Genomic DNA, 23,024 nt, shown 5'->3' with positions numbered 1-23,024 from the left:
TCCATTTAAAGTGCTACTTACATGAACTCATTAGTAGTTGCCCTACCAAAATTCTAAAATCATGAAAATCATAAACATTTTTGGCTTGAGGGCCAAGGAAATATTGACCGATTAATAGAAGAGCACGTGTTAGATCTGAACTACTGTATGTCATCATTCATCTGGTCAGGCACTGCAAGCTTCTGGATGTGGCTGATTTTTATAGAGTCACAGAATTCACAGTATTCTTCACAGTTGTTCAATGGTCATCATTATAAATACACATCACAATAACCCTGATTTGTGACTGAAACAGTAAATCTTTTCTTTTTTTCTTCGTACTTTGTATAATATTTATTTTTGTCACACTCTTTTCTTTTTGAGACGGAGTTTCGCTCTTGTTACCCAGGCTGGAGTGCAATGGCACAATCTCAACTCACCGCAACCTCCACCTTCTGGGTTCAGGCAATTCTCCTGCCTCAGCCTCCTGAATAGCTGGGATTACAGGCGTGCACCACCATGCCCAGCTAATTTTTTTGTATTTTTAGTAGAGACGGGGTTTCACCATGTTGACCAGGATGGTCTCGATCTCTTGACCTCGTGATCCACCCGCCTCTGCCTCCCAAAGTGCTGGGATTATAGGCGTGAGCCACGGCGCCAGGCCTTGTCACACTTTTTCTAAATAACACTTTCAATGAACATGAATGGATAAAACTGTGAACAATTTTAATAAAAGCAGAAACTGGCCAGGCATGGTGGCTCACGCCTATCATCCTAGCAGTTTGGGAAGCCAAGGTGGGATGATAGCTTGAGTTGGGTGGTAGAGGGTGCAGTGAGCTATGATGGCACCACTGCACTGCAGCCTGGGTGACAAGTGAGGTCTTGTTTCTAAAAGATAAAATAAAGCAGAAACCATTTCTCAATCCACATTGATAATGGAGTCATATCTAACACCATGCTGTATATTTAAATATTTTCAAAATTTTTAAACCTCATTTAGGATGCATTTTCTATTTGCATATAAAAAAGGAAGAAAAATACCTTGCTGGCAGGGAATTCAAGGGATGAAGGAAAACCATCTTTTAAAACAGAATTGTTAAATCTATAATTCTTATGAGAAGCCAGAGGTAAAACCCTGTTCCAGCAGATTAGCTTACCTGGTTACAATAAGGCTGACACCCATTTCTATGCTTCTGAAGCCAGTTAGCTTCCTGGTCAGACTCTTAGACCCATCAGCTCATCACAATGCTTGAAGTTATTAGATAATAAATTATCCATTTCAGTCCATTTGCTTTTTCACCAAAAGCAGGGTGAGGAATGCAAGGAGACACCAACTTCAGAGTCAACAACTTCACAGAGAAGTCGCACCATCTCGCGACTTTAATAGCGAGCCGTTCAGACACTGCGGTATTACTTATATAATAAGAGTAATGAGTGGAATGCGGATTGTCTAGGTTCAAATTCTGACTCTGCTCTTTATTATGTGCCTCAAAATCCTCATCTGTAAATGGGCATAGCAGTGCCTCCTTTTGGGAGTTAAGACATAAATTAACACTGGTAAAACTAGTTATTATTATTATACTTATTTGTAGACAGGGTCTCACTCCAGTTGCCCAGGTTGGAGTGCAGTGGTGCGATCTCGATTCACGGCAGCCTCGACCTTCCAGGCTCAGGTGATCCTTCTGTCTCAGCCCCGGAGTAGCAGGAACTACAGGTGCACGCCAACAAGCCTGGCTAAATTTTGTATTTTTTATGGAGACGGGGTCTTGGCATGTTGCCCACCCTGATCTCCAACTCCTGGGCTCAAGCGATCTGCTTGCCTCGGCCGCCCAAAGTGCCAGAATTACAGGCATGAACAGCTGCGCCGAGCCTATTGTCATTAAGCTTAGAAAACGGTTTCATTTTCTCCGAGGCTTTTCCACTAAGATATAGCTAGGACTATCAGACTGGCGTTCTAACTAATCACTCACTGTTGATCTTGAACAAGTCACTTCACCTCTATTGGCCTCATTTTCTTATCTGGGGTCTCAAACAAAATGCTTCAAAAGTAAATGTTCCAAGGTGGTTCGATGCATGTTGTGGAATGCACCAATTTTGTTGTGGAATGCACCAATTTGAAAATAAGGTGATTGGAGCAAATAGATCGCGAAGACACTTTCTAGTTCTAACACTTCATGTGATTATTTTCCAGGAGTGTGTGGTACATATGATATGCAAATGGCTGTCTATATTGGGAAACACTGCGCAACACCATTCCATTTGCTAAAAAGAATTCTCGAGGTATCTACGGAAAATACCATATCTTTTACGGGGATACTTAATCTACAGTCATCTCTACCAGTGTTGAAATAAAACAGGCCTGAGGAGAACAACAAATACATGTTTATTTTATTCAACTCGGTGGTCAGTGTCGGGAGCGCCCCTGGAAGGGCCGGGCCCTCAGAGCAGCAGGAGGGCGCCCAGAGGCAGTTCGCCCTGGCCCAGCAGGCGGCCCCGCTCTCGGCCGCGGCCCTCGTCCCGAGCCTTGACACGAACCGTCAGGCGGCGCACCTCGTCCTCCGAGAGGCCGTCGAAGCAGAAGTCCTGGTCCAAGGCGGCCTTGCGGCTGCGCCCCACGACGGCGCTGCATTGCCTGCGCGCGGTACCCGGCGGCCGCAGTACGAGGCTGAGGCGGCAGCGGACGGCGCGGGGCACGGAGGCGCCTCCGGCCAGGCCCTCGGCGCGGAGCAGCCGGAGGCGGAGGCGCCCGGTTCCCGGACAGTACTCGGCGGCCAGGCGCAGGGCGTCGCCGGCGCGGCCCAGAGCCACGGTGCCCTCGGCCACCAGGCGCTCGGGAAGCGGGACCCGGGCCGGAGACTGGGAGCTTGCGCGGCGCTCTTCGTCCTCGTTCCTGCTGGAGACGGAGCGGGCGCGGGCCCGGCGGCGACTCCTCCCCGCCCGCAGCGCGCGGTTCAGCAGCCCGTTGGGGGCGCGCAGGAGGCGGCAGCCGCGGGGCCGGGGGACGAGAGCGTCCTGGGGCGGGCGGGGACCACCGGGGGCCGCCGGGGAGGCCGGGAGAGGAGCTCGCGGGCCGCTCAGGGTCCCCAGGGGGGCGTCCTGGCCGCCGCCGCCGCCATAGGTGTGGGCTCGGGGCCTGGGTGTGGGCGGGCCCCCGAGCAGGAGCGACTCCTTGCGGCGCGTGTGCGGGCTCTCCAGCAGCGCGCAGAAGCCGTAGGCGGTGCGCACACGCGGCAGATGCGGCAGCGACAGCGCGGCCTGCGAGCGCGGGTCCCAGTCCGTGTGGCCCGCTCCTTCGTCCCTCCCTGCTTCTTCACTCCAAGAATGCCGGTGCGCAGCCAAGGCCAGGCGGGGCGCGAGCCGCGGCGGGATGCAGAACTCTGGGATGCGGTCCGGAGTGAGCACATTTGCGCACGCGTTGGAAGTGAGAGACCTGGCTCTGCCGGCCCGACCCGGGAGAAGCCAGTCCCCGCCCCGCCGAAGGCACTCAGGGCCCAAGCGGAGTCGCTCCAGGCACCACATCTGGCCACCCTCTGCTGGAGTCTGTCTGCCTGCAAAGCACAAAGGTTCAAGGATTGTCAGAGCGAGTCCCGCAGGGTGCAGAAATTCCTGTCCCCTTTCTTCTATTAGTACTTTCGGGGTGTTTCTTCCTGCCTTTCCCGAAACAAGGCAAACTGCTCTGCATGCCGCTATGGCAAACTATTTTTCAGTGATCGAAAAAGAGTTGTTTTTCTCTTGTCCTGTCTCAACTCTGCTGTAATACACACTTCAGAGCTTGTTTTATTCTCTATCCGCCCTCGCTGGCCTAAGGCAAAGGTTCACAAAATGCTGGATTGTAACTTCAGTCGCTCTGTTCTCTGTGCCAACGATTGCCTTGCTATGCGCTATCGTTTCCTGACTCTCTGGAGTATAGCCGTCTAGTCCTCTGCTAGAATTAAAGTAATTATTATTCCTTCCTGGAATACTGTGGCTTGTTCTCCCCTTGCAGAGGTAAAGAGCCTCAGAGGAATCCCCCGGGGAATTAAGCAAGCTAATAGGTCCCTCCTAAAGTACCTGGAGTCCTGCGTCAGATGGGTCTCTGCACCTTTCTGCCAGGTACACCGACCAGGAGAGACGTGCTTAGCCGCTGGGAAATTCAAAGCGCGCGCGGTGGGGTTCAGCACAAGTGCTCAAGGACAGCCGGCCTGAGCTTTTATGCCTGCTGCTGGGAGCGCTTGGCAGTGGGCCGAACAGAGGGGCGCTGCCTGGTAACCTGACGCCAGGCCCTCCTCTGTCCCTCTGCCACGTGGCTGGATTTGCTGAGCAAGGTCTGGAGACCCAGTTCTTTCTCTCCGGCTTCAGGTGGAGGTGTTTTCCTCGGAAACCCAGAGCAGGTTTCTGTTTCCTTACATGCAAAATGTGTTAAGTCTCTACTATACCGCAGAGTCACTGTGAGGATCGACGGGTGTAATGAATGTGAACGCGTGTTAGTGCTCTACATCCATCATTAAAAGGAAGACGAGTCCGGTTTGTTTTATTCTTGCCTAATACCCTTCCCGAAATCCAGCTGCCAGCTGCCCAGCCTTCAAAGTTCTTTACTTGCTTTCTGGTTTTCCGTTCTGATTTTAGATGTTCTTCTCTGATTATAAATCACTCGGGGTCAGGGTTTCATACCTTGATCAAGGTGGAGTTACAGAGGTGTATCCATATGTAAAAAAAATCAACTAGTGTACACTTAAGATTAGAGCACTTCATTGTGCGTTATACATCAATTGAAAAAACGTAACCTATTTCTTAAGCCATGTGTGCTGATTTTTTTTAATTGGGAAAATGTATGCTTGCATATATCTGGGCAGTTAGAATCACCCTTTCGAGGTGCCCTGACCACATCTGACCTTTCTAGGCTGTGCCCACCGGAGAGATCCTTTTCCTTCCTTTTGAAAACTAATCTGTGTTCATTTTGTAAGAGAGTTGCTTCCAGTTAGCTCCGGCTCAAAGAGATCTGAGGCATTTTGTTCAGCATTTGGGTGTATGATATTTCAGCCTAATATCCTGCCTTGCAAATTATTCACTTATCTAAATAATGTTTCATGAATTAAATTGAATTCATGCAAAAGTGTTTTCAGGATAGGGCATGTGTATTTTGTTTCCAGGACACACAGGCGCTGTGCTAGATGATTTACATAAAGTTTGTAGAACTGTCACAGAAACGCTATTCAGGGGTGCCTATTCAGATCATCCTTATTTTATTTTATTTTATTTATTTTTTGAGTCGGAGTTTCGCTGTTGTTACCCAGACTGGAGTGCAATGGCACGATCTTGGCTCACTGCAGCCTCCGCCTTCTGGGTTCAAGCAATTCTCCTGCCTCAGCCTCCCGAATAGCTGGGACAACAGGCGCGCACCACCATGCCCAGCTAATTTTTGTATTTTTAGTAGAGACGGGGTTTCACCTTGTTGACCAGGATGGTCTCGATCTCTTGACCTCGTGATCCACCCACCACGGCCTCCCAAAGTGCTGGGATTACAGGCTTGAGCCACCGCGCCCGGCCAGATCATCCTTATTTTATAGATGAAAACTAAGACTCAGAAATCAAGTACCTTATCCAACATCACATCATGATGGGAAATAGAGGAAATGATACCTACTAATAGGTATAAATGAGCTGTTTTTGGAATAATATAATGTAAAATATTTTGCACCATGCCTATAACATGGTAGGTGCTAAATACATAGAAGTGATTATTATTCTTTATAGAGAAGGAAAGTTGTAAAGGATAGTGGTTAAGAAAACTGGATCTGAAATCAGATCCACTGTTAATGCCAGAATGGTGGCTGTGTGATCTTGAGCAAGTTACTTAACCTTTCTAAGCCACAGTATCAAATTTAAAATTCTAGCTGGCCGGGCGTGGTGGCTCAAGCCTGTAATCCCAGCACTTTGGGAGGCCAAGGTGGGCGGATCACCAGGTCAAGAGATCGAGACCATCCTGGCCAACATGGTGAAACCCCGTCTCTACTAAAAATACAAAAATTAGCTGGGTGTGGTGGTGTGTGCCTATAGTCCCAGCTACTTGGGAGGCTGAGGCAGGAGAATTGCTTGAACCCAAGAGGTGGAGGTGGAGGTGGAGGTGGAGGTTGCAGTGAGCGGAGATTGTGCCACTGCACTCCAGCCTGGCGCCTGGCAACAGAGTGAGACTCTGTCTCAAAAAAATAAATAAAAAATTAAAATAAAATTCTTAATAGTATCAACTTATAGGGTTACCGTGAGTATAAAGATAATGCATATAAAGGGTTAACATAGCACCTGATATGCACAGTGTCACTTATAATATTATTATTACAGCGGAGAGCAAATGCTCATTAGTTCAGTCATTTAAAGCAATATGTACTGTGTGAGTGTTTTCTGGGTTCCAGCCACCGTGCTAGCAAGTGGGTACAAGTTGGCTGTACAGGATCATATCAGCTATGTAAATCCACAAATGATGGATTAAAATGATAAGAGTAAACTTTGAATTCCATCTAGGTGAGGCAGACATGAGAAGAGACTACTGAACATTAGTTACTTTTTTTTTTTTTTAGACTGGGTTTCACTCTGTTGCCCAGGCTGAAGTACAGTGGTACAATCTTGACTCTTGGTTCACTGCAACCTCTGCTTCCCAGGCTCAAGCAATCCTCCAACCTCAGCCTCCCAAGTAGCTGAGACTACACTAATGAGCCACCATGCTAATTTTTTTTTTTTGGAGAAGGAGTTTCAACATGTTGAGCAGGCTGGTCTTGAACAAAGTGACCTGCCCACCTCAGCCTCCCAAAGTGCCAGGATTATAGGTGTGAGCCACCGTACTTGGCCTGAACATTACTTACATGTTGAGTCTAAGGGGCAGGATTGGTGGGTCTCTGGATTTACTGTTCCCTTGACTAGCTATGTCTTCTTCTTCTTATTACTAATTTTTGAGATGCGGCTCACTCTGATACCCAGGATGGAGTGCAGTGGCACAGTCATGGACACTTCAACCTCAACTTCCCAGGCTCAGGCAATTCTCCCATGTCACCAACCCGAGTAGCTGGGATTATAGGCATGTTCCACCTGGCTAATTTTTGTATTTTTTGTAGACATGGGTTTTTGCCATGTTGCTCAGGCTTGTCTAGAGCTCCTGGGCTCAAGAGATCCTCCAGCCTCGGCCTCCCAAAGTGCTGGAATTACAGGTATGAGCCCCTAAATCCAGCCTACTTCTTTGTCTTGATATCACCTCTGCTCTTTGCCAAAATTCTTGGGCCAGGGCTAAATCTATGGTAAAAGTTTTAGCAAATTATATAGTTGAGGGTCATGTGCACGTGTTCTGACTCAGCTTTTCTCAGGAAACAAGATGTTGGTGGCCCTGTGAGAGCCCTTGCTTGGTTAAAGTGATTAGGAGCACAGATCAGAGTTTACAGTCTGAGAAGTTGGCTGAAAAGTCATTATGCAAGTTAATGAACCTGTTCGAGCTCAAGTTATAAAATGAGGTTGATAATTCCGACCACTTAAGATTGTTGGGGGGGTTAAAAAGGTATGCATGGAATGCTTGGTTGGCAGTTAAGTGCTGGCTGGCGGTTAGCTGGTATTATTACTATTATGATGATGATGATTGTTTGCTTGGCTAGGGATTAGCTGATTCACACATGGATTCCTTTAAAAACATTTTTCTCCTCAGGCAAGCAAAGCAGATTTCCTTTATTTTTATTAATGATTCATTTTCTTCAGTAACACCTTAATAGCATTTCCTGTACGTGATTTCTTAAAAATAGCAGAGATTTGCCCTTGCATGGCTGGTCCCTGTGACCCCATTAAGCCTTATGTTTTACTTCACTCGGAAGCGTGAGCCAGCCGCCCAGTACTTGGGAGGATGATGTAACGAGTGCCTGGAACATACAAATCCACTCAGAGGAAGCTCACAGCTGTAGCTGTGGGAACATCCAGTATTGGAGCTGGAAAACCATTCTGTAAAGTAAGCATAAATAGACCACACACCATCAAGACAAGAGGTGCTCTCAGTAAAAGGAAACCAAACATTTTAAAGCACACTTACAAAAATACAGGAGGTTGAGTGTCAAGGAAAGCAAGAAGAGAGTTTACAGCCAATAAAATACTAGTGTTCTGAAATACCTACGCATCTTGTTCAACACAGCTAGAGTATGGAGTGCTGGGAAAGAACACGGAGCAGGGAGTCGGGCACTTGCGTTTGCGTTTTCACTCTGACAGTCAAACCTTAAATTCTCCCTGGCACTCAGTGTCTCCATCTGTCAACTGAGGGGTTTGGATTAATCAGATGATCCCCTCTCTGGCCTTAACATTCTGCAGTCCACTCCCTTGCTTTCTCCTAGTTAACCTCCCTAACTTTTCCTGCAGTCCGTGGTATCATGGCTTATACTCTAGCTTTCTCCTCCATTTTCTTTTTCCCCCAAATTCCTTTTGCTTTTCTCCAGAAGCTCTAGGGTTGGGGAATAGGATATGGGTGGCGGTTAGTGTGGATTTTGTTTTTTAAACATTTTTGAGTAATTTTTAAGTGTCCCTAATTTACACTTTTGTTTTTAACAGGAATACTGTTTTGCTTACCTGTTTTTACTGTTCAGTCCTTCACTGAAGCTTAGTTTTGTAATTGCCTTTGTTGTCATTCTCACTGTTCTTAAGCCAGAATGAAGGCAAGAACTATAATTAATGAGAATGCTCATTTTCTCAGTTAACCTCTGTATCCAAATTATTTCTGGTACCATGCCATACATAAGAGCGCTAATGGCGTTTCTTGACATTGGTTATAGTTCGTTTTAAATTGGGACTGCACGTTTCTGACTTCTTAAATATGGAAGATTTGGGGCATGACTGAATGCACATAATCAATCCCTTAAAACATGCTGAAAAAGGAAAATAGTAAAATTTAAAGCTTTTTATGCTGTATGGTAATAGCATTTTTGAACCAAAAATTTAGAGCCAAATTTTCCACCAAGTTTTTTTTTCTGCCATGACCTTTCAAAGTAAGATCGCTGCTAATGACTAATAGCCCAGTGGTGGTTAAACTGCATAATGACTGGAAGAGAAAAGGATGGCAGTGCGGAGGGAAGCAGAAGAAATTAATATCTGCTGTGTGATTTTGGGTACGTCGTTGAACATTCCTGAGCTTAATTTTCCTATAAAATAAAGGCCATACTACTACCTGCATGTTACCTCGCAGATGTTTTGTGAGGATTACACCAAAATGCCTACCTGTGCATAATAATATGACAGCTCACGAAATATAACTGAAACATAGTAAAACTGATGCATATGAAAGCACCTTTACACATTATCCTTTCAAAATTATCACACTATACCAGAGAACTGTAAGGAATTGCTGTATTAGACAAGGCATTACTGGTCCTCACTTCTCCCAAAAGATCGTGCCTGTTTGTTGTTCCACCTGCTTGACTAAGCTATGTCTGTGCCGTCTTTCCTGTTACTCGTACATACTTGTATTGGTTTCTTTCTTAAGTATGTATGGTACATGCTTTATCTCAACCAGAACATATATTGCTTCTTTTTACATTCCTTTTGGTGCATAGTCAATGTGAATGTAAAAAGGAAGAGGGGGGCTGGGCGCGGTGGCTCAGGCCTGAAATCCCAACACTTCAGGAGGCCAAGGCAGGTGAATCACCTGAGGTCCGTAGTACGAGACCAGCGTTACCAACAAGGAGAAACCCCATCTACTAAAGAAATAAAAAATTAGCCAGGCATGGTCATGCATGGCTGTAACCCTGGCTACTCGGGAGGCTGAAGTAGAATTGCTTGGACCTGGGAGGTGGAGGTTTCGGTGAGTTGAGATCGTGCCGTTGCACTCCAGCCTGGGCAACAAGAGCAAAACAAACAAACAAACAAAAAAAAAACAGAAAAAAAAACAAAAAGGAAGAGGGGATTGTTAGGGTGTATGACTAGAAAGAACCTAGAGAAAGTTTGAATAGAGTGTTCTAAACACTGGGAAGTTATTGGATGTTTTTAAACAGGTGAGTAACTTAAGCTCACCTATGCTTCGGGAAATCAAGTCTGGTGTTCATGAGAATAGACTGGAGGAAGGAATAACTGGAGGCTAGAAAGTGAGTTTCAGGGAGATTGCCTGGCCCAAAAGGAACACGGAGAATTTAGGAAAGATGGCAAAAGCAGAATAGACCAGTTGGGCTGTTATTTTGTTGTGGACAGTGAAGAAATCCAGAGTACTTACTAGGTATATTTTGTCTGTGTGACCAGCTAGGAAAAACACATGGGTAAGATTTATCTTCTTTTTTTTTTCAAGAAACATCTTATTAATACAGTATTTATTTGTCTTTTCTCTGTCAAACCCTGAGCCAACCACGTTCCCCAGGGTATCTGGGGAGGTATAGGAAAAGGAACACGCAGGGCTGACCACACATGGGTGAAAGAACCATGGGACATGGAGACGGCTTCTTCACATGGCGAACAAGATGAGCAAGGCCACCGTCAAGCAAAAGAGCCCCATGTCCTCTGAGAGGGCAAAGCCCAGAATGGCTTAGGAGAAGAGCTGCTGCTTCAGAGGAAGGTTCCCGGCAAAACCGATGATGAGGTTCCCATAGTCCCAATCCCAGCCCCAGAGCCGGCCACCCCAACGGTGGCAGCCCCAGCCCCGATGAACTTGGCTGCTGTGTCCATGTCCCTTGAAGCTGCGGCTAGAGACAGGTGAGGTAAGGGGATGTGAGACTGCCAAGCTTCTGGGGCTCTCATCTGTCAGTGTCTCTGGTCGTTTCAGCACCGCTGCAGATAGCGGACAGCTCAGCAGCTGTGAAATGCTCTTGACCAAAAAGGGAGTGGAGACCAACTTGGAGCAGGCAGATAGGTGAGGGGCTGTGGCAGGAGAGCTGCTCCCAGTGCAGCGAAGACAGAGTGGGCAGGATTTATCTTCTTAAAGAAGAGCGGTGTGTGTAGCAGTGGGAGAGGAAAGTGGATCTTGACAGTACTGGTTAGTAATGACTGGGTCTTTCTTTGTACCTTCAATTTTATTTAAGGTACAAAGGTATTTAAGGCACAACACCAACTGTAGCCATTTTGATTTTCTTTCTTCTCCAGCAGACCTTGAATTTAAGATTTTTCTTTGTGATCCTGTATAAGCCTCAGTTGTTTAGGAACAACACACGAATAGTTTCTCGGACATCACCTTGTGGCAAAGTACTTATAAATCCTGTGACTACAAATCAGCATTTCTTAGGTTCTATTTATTATATCTCAACAGCTTTCTGAAATACATTTTAGGAAAAAATTTCCAGTTCTCTGAAGAGGTGAACGTCAATGGGTGGTAAAATTTCACCAGGGTTGAAAGACCTCGTGGTATAAAAGCTCTGCTTTTAAGGCCGTGCTGCATCAAAGACAGTTCAACGACAAAATGAAATAAAGTGATATATAAATAACAAGTAACCCAAACTTAAAAAGTCACTACAGGCCGGGCGCGGTGGCTCAAACCTGTAATCCCAGCACTTTGGGAGGCCGAGGCGGGTGGATCACAAGGTCAAGAGATCGAGACCATCCTGGTCAACATGGTGAAACCCCGTCTCTACTAAAAATACAAAAAATTAGCTGGGCATGGTGGTGCATGCCTGTAATCCCAGCTACTCAGGAGGCTGAGGCAGGAGAATTGCCTGAACCCAGGAGGCGGAGGTTGCGGTGAGCAGAGATTGCGCCATTGCACTCCAGCCTGGGTAACAAGAGTGAAACTCCGTCTCAAAAAAAAAAAAAGTCACTACAACGTTTTGTTTTTTATTTCTGTAATAAGATAGGTAACTAATTAATGGCTTGTGAATTAAGAGTGAATCTTAGAGAGAGGGGAAAAGAATGAGTTTCCCACAAAACACGTATATTCAGTTCTTATTCTATGATATCTGCCCTCTCATGTGGCTCTGTTCCCCTCCTCCCACTCTGTTTTTTGAGACAGAGTCTCACTCCATTGCCCAGGCTGGAGTGCAGTGGTGTGATTTCCGCTCACTGCAACGTTTGCCTCCTGGGGTCAAGCAAATCCCTGCCTCAGCCTCCTGAGTAGCTGGGATTACAGGTGCCTGCCACCACGCCTGGCTAATTTTTTTTTGTATTTTTTAGTAGAGACAGGGTTTCATCTTCTTAGCAAGGCTGATCTTGAACTCCTGACCTCGTGATCCACTCACTTCAGCCTCCCAAAGTGCTGGGATTTACAGGCATGAGCCACCACGCCGGCCCCTCCTCCCACCTTTAAATTATTTGTCATGGGCCACTGGTCCCAGCTCTTCGGGAGGCAGAGGCAGGAGGATCCCTTGAGTCCAGGATGCCAAGTCTGCAGTGAGCTATGATCCCGCCACTGCTTTCCACTCTGGGTAACAGAGCAAGACCCTGTCTGGGAAAAACAAAACAGAACAAATCCAGAAAACAAAACAAAACAAAAAAACCTATGAGTTTTTAAGAATCAGAGGGTGGAGTCGAACTCTAGCAGGACAAGAACGCAGTGGGTCCTTTTCCCCACCTGATCCACAGGTACAGGGGTGGCTGCCTAGTGGCCAGGCGGCTCTGGACACTGCGCTGCAGCCGGAGGTCAACAGCAGGTGGCGGCCACAAAGATGTCCCTGTGCTCGGAAACTCTTGCCCCCACTTTTTCTTCTCGAACGTTCTTTTTTTCCTCGTACACAGCTGCCGAGGTAGGCCCAAGCAAACCTCCCCTCCGCGCCTCCGCAGGATCCCAGAGGGCCGGGGCTGCAGCGCGCAAAAGGCCGGGGATCACCGCCGGGCCCTCGCAACGGCCAGCCGGGCGACTACGCGCCTGCGCACAGGCGGGGTCACGCGCGCGGCGCGGGGGCAGGCGGGCGCCGGAGGGGCTGTCACTCGCGGCGCTGGTCGCCGCCCTCAGCAGTGCCGGGCGGTTCCGGCTCCTCCCTCTCCCGCGGCCTCGGCCCCACCATGGTGCTGGAGTCGGTGGTCGCGGACTTGCTGAACCGCTTCCTGGGGGACTATGTGGAGAACCTGAACAAGTCCCAGCTGAAGCTGGGCATCTGGGGCGGTAAGCGAGGAGGGCGCGGCCGGCGGGCTGCGGGCGCTGAGGGCCCTGCCGAGGGCTTGCTCCGTCCCGGATCCTGCCCGGGCCCTGCTCCCTCCGCCGCCCTAGACTCCCCCTCCTGGTGCGGCAGGTGCTGGACGCGCGAGCGTCTGCGGAGCGCGGATTCTCGGGGTCCCAGTGCCGACCCCGGCTGGGGAGATGGGGGCGGGATCCCGCCTGTGCTGCCGAAATTGCCACCTTTCGCGTCCCCGAGGCCAAGGCCTGGCCCTCTTCTCCCCGCCCTGCCGGTCTCTGTGGTCCTCTCGCTGCACTCAGCGTGGCCCCTTTGGCCCCACAGCGTAAAAACAGAGCCCTGTTTCGGTACCGCTTGGAGGGAGCATGGTTGTCTGGTCATACACGCTCGGAGTGGCACTAAGGAGAAAGAAGAAGGAAATTGTATTTCGCAGTTACCTTCACTGTCATTTTACAGGGTGCAAGAACTGGGTTCCTTGTCTTTAGGATTGCCGGGTTTGGACAGGAATAGGCAGGGAAGATCTTTAAGAAAGGCGCGTGCGCAGGGATTCTTACTCTTAATGCTTTCAGCTCTTGATAACACGATTTCTTCTTTTAACATTTAGTTTTCCGGCAGGACGAAGAGGGTTTTGAATTTTGTTTTGGAGCAATAGGGAGGAATTCAAGCCTCGATCAGCATCGTCATTAATTAGGTGTCTGCTTGGTTGCATGCCCGGGAATTTGTGCCAGCGGTTTTATCCTGGAGATTAAGTGTATATGCAATGAATGGTGCGCTTAAACATGCACTCTTCAGCAGCTTCACCGTTTGCGTGAATTACGTGTTAAGTTTTGAGGACTTTGGAACTCTCTCACTCGAGAAAAGATTTGGGAATTTTGTCAGCTTTGGAGGAAAATTCAAAAAGCGACTCAAATGTATGGATCTGCTTTTAATTCAAGCAACAAATAGCTATAGACTTCCCCTGTCCGTTAGGGTAACCACTAGCCACTGTGGCTGTTCAGCACTTGAGATGAGGTTAGTGCTAATTGAGACGTCCTGTTAGTATGAATTAAAACATCGTTTTGAGTAAGTGTTACTCCTAATGAAGTAGAAAAAACATAATACCTCAATTTTTATGTTGCTTATGTGTTGAAATAATATTTGGATATATTGGGTTAAATTAAATATAATATTAAAATGTATTTCCCCTGTTTTTAGTTTTCCTTTTTTTTTCTTTTTAAACCTGCCTTCTAAAATTTATAATTACATAATGTGGAGCATATATTTATATGTTGTTTATAGAACGGTGGGTGCTACCCTGATTTGCGGAAGAGCCTGTTTTGGGTGTTTTTTTTTTTCCCCTTGTCTTTTTGAGACAGGATCTGGCTCTGTTGCCAAGGCTGGAGTGCAGTGGCGACTCCTGGACTCAAATGATCCTCCCGCCCCAGCCTCCCAGTGCTGGGATTACAGGTGTGAGCTATAGTGCCTGGCCGAGAGCCTGTTTTTCATCAGTGGCTGATTATTTGATTGGTTCACTGTGGTGTGCCCAACAATGCAATAGTCCCTTGGTATCTCTGGGGAATTGGTTTCAGTATACCTGCCCATACCAAAATCGAAGGTTGCTTAAGTCCCTTAAATAGCCTAGTGTTTTTAGGTACCCTATGCACATCTTCTGTGTACCTTGTCATCTCTGGATTACTTATAATAAATACCCAATTCAAGTACATGCTATGTAAGTAGTTGGTCTATTGTCTTTAAACAAAGTAATTACATTATTTTTATTGCTGAATTGATATTTTTTATTTTTTTTCCCTACATAGTTTTGATCTGCGGTAGATCTGCAGTCGGTTCGATCCGTGGATGTGGGGGGCCTACTGTACATTGTTTACATCCCCCCCACACTCAATATAATGTAAAAGAAAGGGAAGTAAAGAAAGACACACTTAGGATTTAAATGTCCAGCACCTTCTGCAGAAATCAAGTGTTTCTTAAGAATACTGGCAATATTATCTCCAGTGATTTCTTATAGTTTGTAAACATTTGCAATTTGAAAATGCAGTGGAGCAGCAAATCTGAAATCTGAATAGGCCTAATGAATGGTGTGTTGTGTTGGACAAGCCACTTACCTTATTGGGCCTTAATTTCTTCATCTTAAACTTTTATAGAAAAAATATTTTTAAATTCTGAAAACTTTAAGTCATACTGGATAATGTAATATTTTCATGTAATTACTGCCCATATTTCGATGTTACAATATTATGCCATATTTACTTCAGACGTTTTATTTTTAAAAAGATAAAATGTATGGATCTATAGTCAAAGCTTCCCTTGCCATCAAATGTTACCCTCTTTTATCTTTAAAATTAGCGCGTGCCTGTAATCCCAGCTACTCGGGAGGCTGAGGCAGGAGAGTTGCCTGAACCCAGGAGGCGAAGGTTGCGGTGAGCCGAGATCGTGCCATTGCACTCCAGCCTGGGTAACGAGCGAAACTCCGTCTCAAAAAAAAAAAAAAATTAGAGGTTGGACTAGGTAACATCTAAGATGATGCCAGTCTTCTGTTGTTCTAACAATGGTTTTACCATGGCATCGAGGAGTACTGCTTGAAGATTTTGAACTTTTTCGCAACTGACATTAAAAATGCCGTAATTTTATGTTATTTTTCCTTTTTTCTTTTTTGGGGAAATCTAGAAAAGGAGACTTTCTTTCATCTCATTTAAAAATTTTTAGAATAAGGTATTCTGCTGGTGGCCAGTATTAACTTTATAATAGGCCTGAGCAAGTAAACTCTTTTGTTTTGCGTATTGTGTCCAGTGAACATCCGATCAGGGATTCTCCTAGCTTGACCTGCTCTCAACTCTGCGTCTGTAAAGTTTTGCTGCCTTTTATTTTTGTGGTTAAATAAAAAAGGCTAGAAGTCACGAGCTTTTAGAGTTATTGCACAATCTGTCGTTAACCCTATTCCTCATTAATATTGGAGGCAAGATATCTGAGTTGATTTTTCCTGTTCTTTCAAAATATTGCTAAGTAAATTTGTCTTGAAGTTTTTTTGAGTAAACAAATGGGAATATTTAATAAAATAGCTGATATGGCATCCACAATGTTGACAAGTTTTTTTAAAAATTGAAAATTCTGTATAATCTTGTTTGAAAACTATTTGCTTTAGCAGGTAAGGTTTACAGTTCATAGAGTTTTTTTTTTTTCTTGTTGAATTTCCAAGTCTTGAGAAAGGGAAGAATGCATCCTGTAAATATTTCACACACCTGATCTTAGTATTCTTTGAAATCGGTTGATACACTACTTTGATACATCTTAACTGGTGCATCTAACTAGCCTAAAGCAGTGGTTTTCAATGGGAGGTGACTTTGTGCCCCAGGGGATATTTGACAGTGTCTGAGACGTTTTTGGTTGTCACATTGAGGGAAGAGATATGCTACTGGCTTGTGGTGGATAGACCCCTGGAGTACTGTTAAACATTCCACAACGCAGGGGACAACTTCCTGCAATGAAGAACTGTCCAGCTCAAACGTTAGTTGAGAAACCCTAGTCTAAGCGGGAGACTGAGATTTTCTTCTGCATGTGTAGTAGACCTGCTGGCTGCTGAACAAATTGTAAGGAGTTAAAAAGGTCACAGAGGAAGTAGATTACTCTTATGAAATCTGTGATTTTAGAGAGAAATTGATATCTTAAGTGACAGAAAGGTATCATGTCAATAAAAATGCATAATCTTTGCTTGGGTGATCTTTGGAAGTAGTTTTAAGAATCAAAATATTATGTTAACATGATTTGGAAAAGAGTGTACTGTGCATATATTCATATATGTAGGCATTCATAATGAAATTTACAATTAGAAAAGGTTGAGAAGTTTGGGGAAAATTACTGGAATGTCCAGAATCAGGAAGTATGCTTTAGACGTTGCCTTTAAATTTGAGAAGCAAAGCAAACAAACATCCTACCGTTGTTTTTCTGTTCTTTAAATATTTAATGCCAGGCAGTTCCTGTGTGTTTTTAAAAGTAATCTAAGCAGAATTTCCTTTTAAAAATCCTTGCCGTTGTAGATAATTGAGACCTTGATTATTTATTAGCTGTGGGACTCTGGGCAAAACATTTCAATTCTCAGTCTCCTAATCTGTAAAGTGCATGTATAATACTCAATGTATTTGTGAGATAGATTAGGTCAAAATCCTTTGTCATTGTTGATAATATTGATAGTAATGATGATTAACCAAACCTAGCTGGGTGATGGAAAACAGTCTGTTTTATTTTCATATGGATGTTTCTTCTAACTTCAGACTTCTACAAGTAGTATTATTATTATTATTATTATTATTTTTTTTTTTTTAGAGACGGAGTTTCGCTCTTGTTACCCAGGCTGGAGCGCAATGGCGCGATCTCGGCTCACTGCAACCTCCGCCTCCTGGGTTCAGGCAATTCTCCTGCCTCAGCCTCCTGAGTAGCTGGGATTACAGGCACGCGCCACCGTGCCCAGCTAATTTTTTGTATTTTTAATAGAGATGGGGTTTCACCATGTTGACCAGGATGGTCTCGATCTCTTGACCTCGTGATCCACCCGCCTCGGCCTCCCAAAGTTATTATTATTTTTTACTTCAATTCTGTGATACGTGTGCGGAACGTGCAGGTTTGTTACATAGGTGTACATGTATCATGCTGGTTTACTGCACCTGGCAACCCATCATCTAGGTTTTAAGCCCCGCATTCATTAGGTATTTGTCCTAATGCTCTCCTTCCCCTTGCCGCCCACCCCCTAACGGCCCCAGTGTGTGATGTTCCCTCCCTGTGTCCACGTGTTCCCATTGTTCAACTCCCACTTATGAGTGAGAACATGCGGTGTTTGGTTTTCTTAGAGGTGTCAGTATTCTATTGAGTGATAATTTTGTGTAGTGCTGTCATACCTAAACATTTCTTATTTTTCAAACACATTTCTTTAAAAAAAACAACTCTGTTTGCCTTTGAATTTATGCTTATGCTTTTACAGTATTACCTGCCAGCTAGTTTGTAAGTCAGGCTTTCAGAGGTTCGGAAAAGTGCCTGGTGGGCATGTACTGCCTACTTGAGTAGGAAGGTTTATCTAGATTTTTGTTCCCCGCAAACATACCAAGAGGTAAATTGCACAGCCCTTAGCTATTGGGATGTGTCCAGGATATAATTGTTTAAAGAGTAACGTGTTTGAAAAGGTATGTTGAAATGCCACGTCTTTTGCAATTTGATTTGAGTAGTATTGTCGCAATGTAGAACCTTTGTCAGTTTGGTTTTTCAAAGTGATTTACTGTGGAGAGTCAGCAGGAAAATGTTCCGTAACTCGGAACTCTGCTGTTCTTGATATTTGGACAAGTGGAATCAACATAGAGGCTGTGATGTGTTGGATACAAGGGTGACTCCGGTGACCAGGAATAGAAGCCAAGTGCAATGCCCTCAGAGTTTGTGGCCCAAACTGTGCTATTTACTCTTCTGTCCTTGATGCCACCCCTGACACCTCCCCTTGAGCTGCCAGATACTGCTGGAGCAGAGCAGCGTAAGAAAGGAGAATGACCACTGGACTGGGAATGAGCAAGCCTCTTTCCTGTTACTCCGTCTCTGATACTGTCTAGCTGTGTAGCTTTTGGCATGTCTCTGACAGGTGACCATTGGTTTCTTATCTGTAAGTGAAAGGTTAAACAAGTTCATCTCTTCTGTCTTTAAACTTTGATGATGTAGCAAGGCAGGAACATTGTGAGATCCTTCATTGGATGATTGGTATGGCCACTTCCTCTGCAATCATAGTGAGAAAAGGTATTTAAATGATGTATCTTTATCTTTCCTTTTTTGATCTTCACCCGATATTGGTGAGTAAAGAGCCCCAGTCAATGACAGTGACAAGATAAATGAGGTTCCAGGCTCATGCTAATGTTTGTGCATTCTAGTCTAATATACTGTAATATATTGTCTTAACAGGTTCCTGTAAGGCAGCTTGAAAATGAAAGAAAGAGCAGGCCTTTTTGCTTTTTCTGGCTTTGACACATAAAAGATGGCAGTATCTAGATATTTCTAAACCTGTAGAGGGATTTTCTTTAGTTTTTTCCTCTCAGCCAACAGTTGGTGTAGTGGAGGCTGCATTTCTCATTAGCCTGTTGTTTAGCATTTAAAATAACAGAGGACAAGTCAATGGTGTAATATGTATTTAGGCTCAGTTACTGTCAGTTAAAGCACTGCTTACAATTTAAATGTTAGCACTTTTTTTTTTTTTTTTTTTTTTGAGACGGAGTTTCGCTCTTGTTACCCAGGCTGGAGTGCAATAGCGCGATCTCGGCTCACCGCAACCTCCGCCTCCTGGGTTCAGGCAATTCCCCTGCCTCAGCCTCCTGAGTAGCTGGGATTACAGGCACGCACCACCATGCCCAGCTAATTTTTTGTATTTTTAGTAGAGACGGGGTTTCACCATGTTGACCAGGGTGGTCTCGATCTCTTGACCTCGTGATCCACCCACCTCGGCCTCCCACAGTACTGGGATTACAGGCTTGAGCCACCGCGCCCAGCACTTTTTTGCATATTTAAGTATCATTACTAATTAAAAATTGACTTCTTTTCTAGAACCAGAACTGAGAATTGGTACTTTGGTAACCATTCTGCTAGGAAGCTCTACCACACTACTCAATAGTAGGAGATCCCTGAAGTGAATTCCAAGGGAGAACGTTCAGCGGTAGCTGCAGCTTTCCATCTTTATTCACTATGACTTCCTGTTTCAATAAGGAAATGGAAAGAGTAAGAGTCAGAGTTGTTTCCTTTCTCTTTTCTGCCTTCCTCCCTGCAGACAAAGTCACTGTGAACTCACTGAAAGGAGTCTAGCTTGGTTAATCTGGGTTGACTAGCTAGATTCATTTGAAATGAGTAGCTGTAATATTTCCCTTGGTACTCTTTACTAAAACAGAAGTCATTAAAATAATTGGATTCGTGCTTTAAAAACTGTCGAGTCATCTACTTTAGCTCACTTTCCTGGAAAATGAATGTGTCAGAACATTTGGATATACTTTCAAATAAATAATGAACGTTTATATTATCGATACATAAACAAAATCTTAAAAAATAAGTACAGAGCGTTCTTTCGTTCACTGTTTTACGTTATGCAAAGCTAATCTCATGGATTGTAGCATGGTATTTTTGTTTGTTGGTTGGTTTTCGTGTTTAGCCACAGTTGTGGATTGATTTCTATGTTTTATGTTATATTCTGTGTCTCCTGACTCTGACTCTGGAGAGTCAGGAGACATGGAGTCTATTCTTAGTACTGCCACAAATAATTGTATCACCTTGGATAAAGTACCAGATCTCTTTGGACTTTAATTTTTTCATTCATAAAGTGAGAGGGGATTAGATTTAAGTATCTTTATGGTCCCCAGTAGTTTTAAATTATAATTTGTGAATTTCTGTCTTTGGAGGAAAAAAAGAGATTTTTAAAAATTACTAAAATGACCATTTTGTAATAGCATCTCCTGCATCTGTTTTCCCCTGTGGCACTATCTTTTCTTCTGGGTATGCTCTGAACATAACCCCTTGACTGCATCCTACCTTTCTGACTGTGCCCTTGTTATGCAACTTTTAGTTATCCTTTTTGTTTTGGAGTTTTTCACATCTTTTTGAAAATACAGACACCGAAAGTGGAACTAAAACCACACTGGCCTGTCAGTGCTGAGTCTGATTTTTTTATGGCATTTTTCTTATCCGGGGAGGTAGGACTGTCTTTTGAATGAACATCCTGTACCCTTTATGCTCTGCTATTTGGGAGAACAGTGTTACTCTGAACACAGCATTGAATGTTATAAGATTTGAGCCTTGGCACTACCACTTACTACTAGATTGCCACAGCATTCTTGGGCTAGTCATTTAATCTCTGGAAGCCTCATTTTCTATTGCTTAATACATACAACCTGTTTCCTCCCCCAGGAGGCTGTGAGATGGAGTAATGTTATATATCTGAAAGTGTTTTCCAGAATATAAAGATTTATGTTCTCATTGTAGTTGTTTCCACCCAGTACAGTATGTATTCTGAAGTCAGTATTTATTGAGTAACTATTCTGAGGAGAATCAGTAAGAAGTTTATAATCTTGGGCTGGGGGTTTATATAAAGTTAAGTGCTAAGTACCGTAAGAAAGGTATAGCCTAAATTTCTGCAGAAGTTTAGAGATTATTTCTGGCTGGAGGTGTTTAACAATAGCACTATATGTCTTACATTTATTTTGTAGATGATTATATGTTTGAAAAACCATTCTTGGATTTAGGCAGGATTTTCCGTATTAGGCCAGTACCATTTGGTTTTTATTTATAAATATAGTAGCTTGGTTGTTTTCTATAATTTAGCAACTATTTCTACTTTTTTTTTTGAGACGGAGTTTCGCTCTTGTTACCCAGGCTGGAGTGCAATGGTGCCATCTCGGCTCACCGCAACCTCCGCCTCCTGGGTTCAGGCAATTCTCCTGCCTCAGCCTCCTGAGTAGCTGGGATTACAGGCATGCGCCACCATGCCCAGCTAATTTTTTGTATTTTTAGTGGAGATGGGGTTTCACCATGTTGACCAGGATGGTCTCGATCTCTTGACCTCGTGATCCACCTGCCTCGGCCTCCCAAAGTGCTGGGATTATAGGCGTGAGCCACCGCGCCCGGCCTCTACTTTTTTTTTTGAGATAACTCCAACTCTTGGTGTCATTTGCTAATTTACTTCCATTTTCATCTTCTGGTTCATTGATGAGGATCACTAAATTTTGATACAGGATTTACCCTTTTAGAGGTTTTTTTATTTTATTTTATTTTATTTTTTTGAGACTGGGTTTTGCTCTGGTTCTGTCACCAAGGCTGGAGTGTAGTGGCACAATCCTGGCTCACTGCAATCTCTGCCTCCTGCTTCGAGCCTTCTCCTGCCTCAGCCTCCCGAGTATCTGGGATTACAGGCGCCGGCCATTATGGCTTGCTAATTTTTTTGGAGAGACAGAGTTTTGCCATGTTGGCAAGGCTGGTCTCGAACTCCTGGGCTCAAGTGATTCAGCTGACTCGGTCTCCCAAAGTGTTGGGATTACAGGTGTGAGCCACTGCACCTGGCCCGTTTAGTGTATTTCTTAAAATATCTTTCGAGATTGGCTTGGAAACTATGACTTTCTAGCAATATACTTACACCCCAATTATTTGTAGTTTATTAGTGAAATCATGTGGGGTCTCTTCTGAAGCACGGACTACTTACTATGCACGTGTCTACCCTCCTCCCATGGGCCTGTCCCACGTAAGGGAGATCGCTTCACAGAATTTCCTTGTCTGTTTAGACTTGGTAAGATTAGAGCCACTTGATTGTAGGATTGGCTTTGGACTTTTCCTTGCTGGCAGAGTTAATTTTATTCATCTCCAATTATTAGTCACCATATCCTTTATCTTTTTTTTAAGAGATTGGACACAAATATTTATCCTTCCTTCAGTTTTTTGGGAAACTTTCTAGGGCTTCTGTGTGTTCTTAGCCCTGGTGATCTGGCTATAGCAGTAAAGTTATTTACATGTATATAGAATTACTATGTTGCCTTAAGGTAGAAAAGGAAAATGAAATCTTTTTCATCAGTGTTCAGTTAAATATAAAATGGTTGATTTTTAGGGGGGAGATGGTTTAATCTGATCTCACAAGTTACTTATCTTCCAGCAGGATTCCTGGAATCCATAGGATATGAAATGACGCTGCTGCGTATTTATCAGTCAGCATGCAGTTTGGTGGAGAGTACCTGTTAGTCCATTGCCTTACCAAGATAAATACTCATCTACTAGTTGAACGTCTGAATGCACTTTTACCTCTTTACACTGGTGCCAGTGTTAATCTGAATTATGCTGCTTATTCCTTCCCTATTCTTTGTATTAGAACTAGAGGCTCCTCCTTCAGTGCAAATAACTTGTAGAATGTATTATTCTTATTTCACTGTTAGAGTTACTGTTTGTTAGATAACATTCACATTTTCAAAGAGGAAGTGTGCATTTGTTAGACTGGGTAGCAGAAATATATATTTCTTTGTTACATGTTGGGAGTAAGGCAGTAAT

The 23,024-nt window shown here is 44.4% G+C and overlaps 2 protein-coding genes and 1 pseudogene across 7 annotated transcripts in view; 1 reads left to right on the top strand and 2 right to left on the bottom strand.

The window, feature by feature from the left end:
* Positions 1 to 2,345: 2,345 nt before the first annotated feature.
* C2CD4A (C2 calcium dependent domain containing 4A) lies at positions 2,346 to 4,143 on the bottom strand. The gene is made up of 2 exons (XM_002753198.6): positions 4,030 to 4,143; positions 2,346 to 3,527 (listed from the first exon to the last, which is right to left on the bottom strand). The coding sequence occupies exon 2, from the start codon at positions 3,496 to 3,498 to the stop codon at positions 2,419 to 2,421; it is 1,080 nt and encodes a 359-aa protein (XP_002753244.1). The 5' UTR covers positions 3,499 to 3,527; positions 4,030 to 4,143; the 3' UTR covers positions 2,346 to 2,418.
* A 6,113-nt stretch (positions 4,144 to 10,256) lies between these two features.
* On the bottom strand, positions 10,257 to 12,887 carry LOC100398264 (ATP synthase F(0) complex subunit C2, mitochondrial pseudogene; annotated as a pseudogene).
* The window catches only part of VPS13C (vacuolar protein sorting 13 homolog C), a 196,197-nt gene continuing 185,981 nt past the window's right edge, over positions 12,809 to 23,024 (top strand). For all 6 annotated transcript variants that reach the window (XR_013520680.1, XM_035258764.3, XM_035258763.3 and 3 more), the window contains exon 1: positions 12,809 to 12,985. Coding sequence is in view for 4 of the 6 variants with exons in the window: in XM_035258764.3 (XP_035114655.3) it covers positions 12,886 to 12,985 (100 nt within the window). In the remaining 2 variants the exon portion in view is untranslated. The remainder of the gene's footprint in view (positions 12,986 to 23,024) is intronic.

The sequence above is a fragment of the Callithrix jacchus genome, chromosome 8 (genome assembly GCF_049354715.1).
Source record: "Callithrix jacchus isolate 240 chromosome 8, calJac240_pri, whole genome shotgun sequence".
NCBI lineage: Eukaryota > Metazoa > Chordata > Mammalia > Primates > Cebidae > Callithrix > Callithrix jacchus.
The sequence above is the reverse complement of the archived record's forward strand: the minus strand, read 5'-3'. Positions and strand labels throughout refer to the sequence as shown.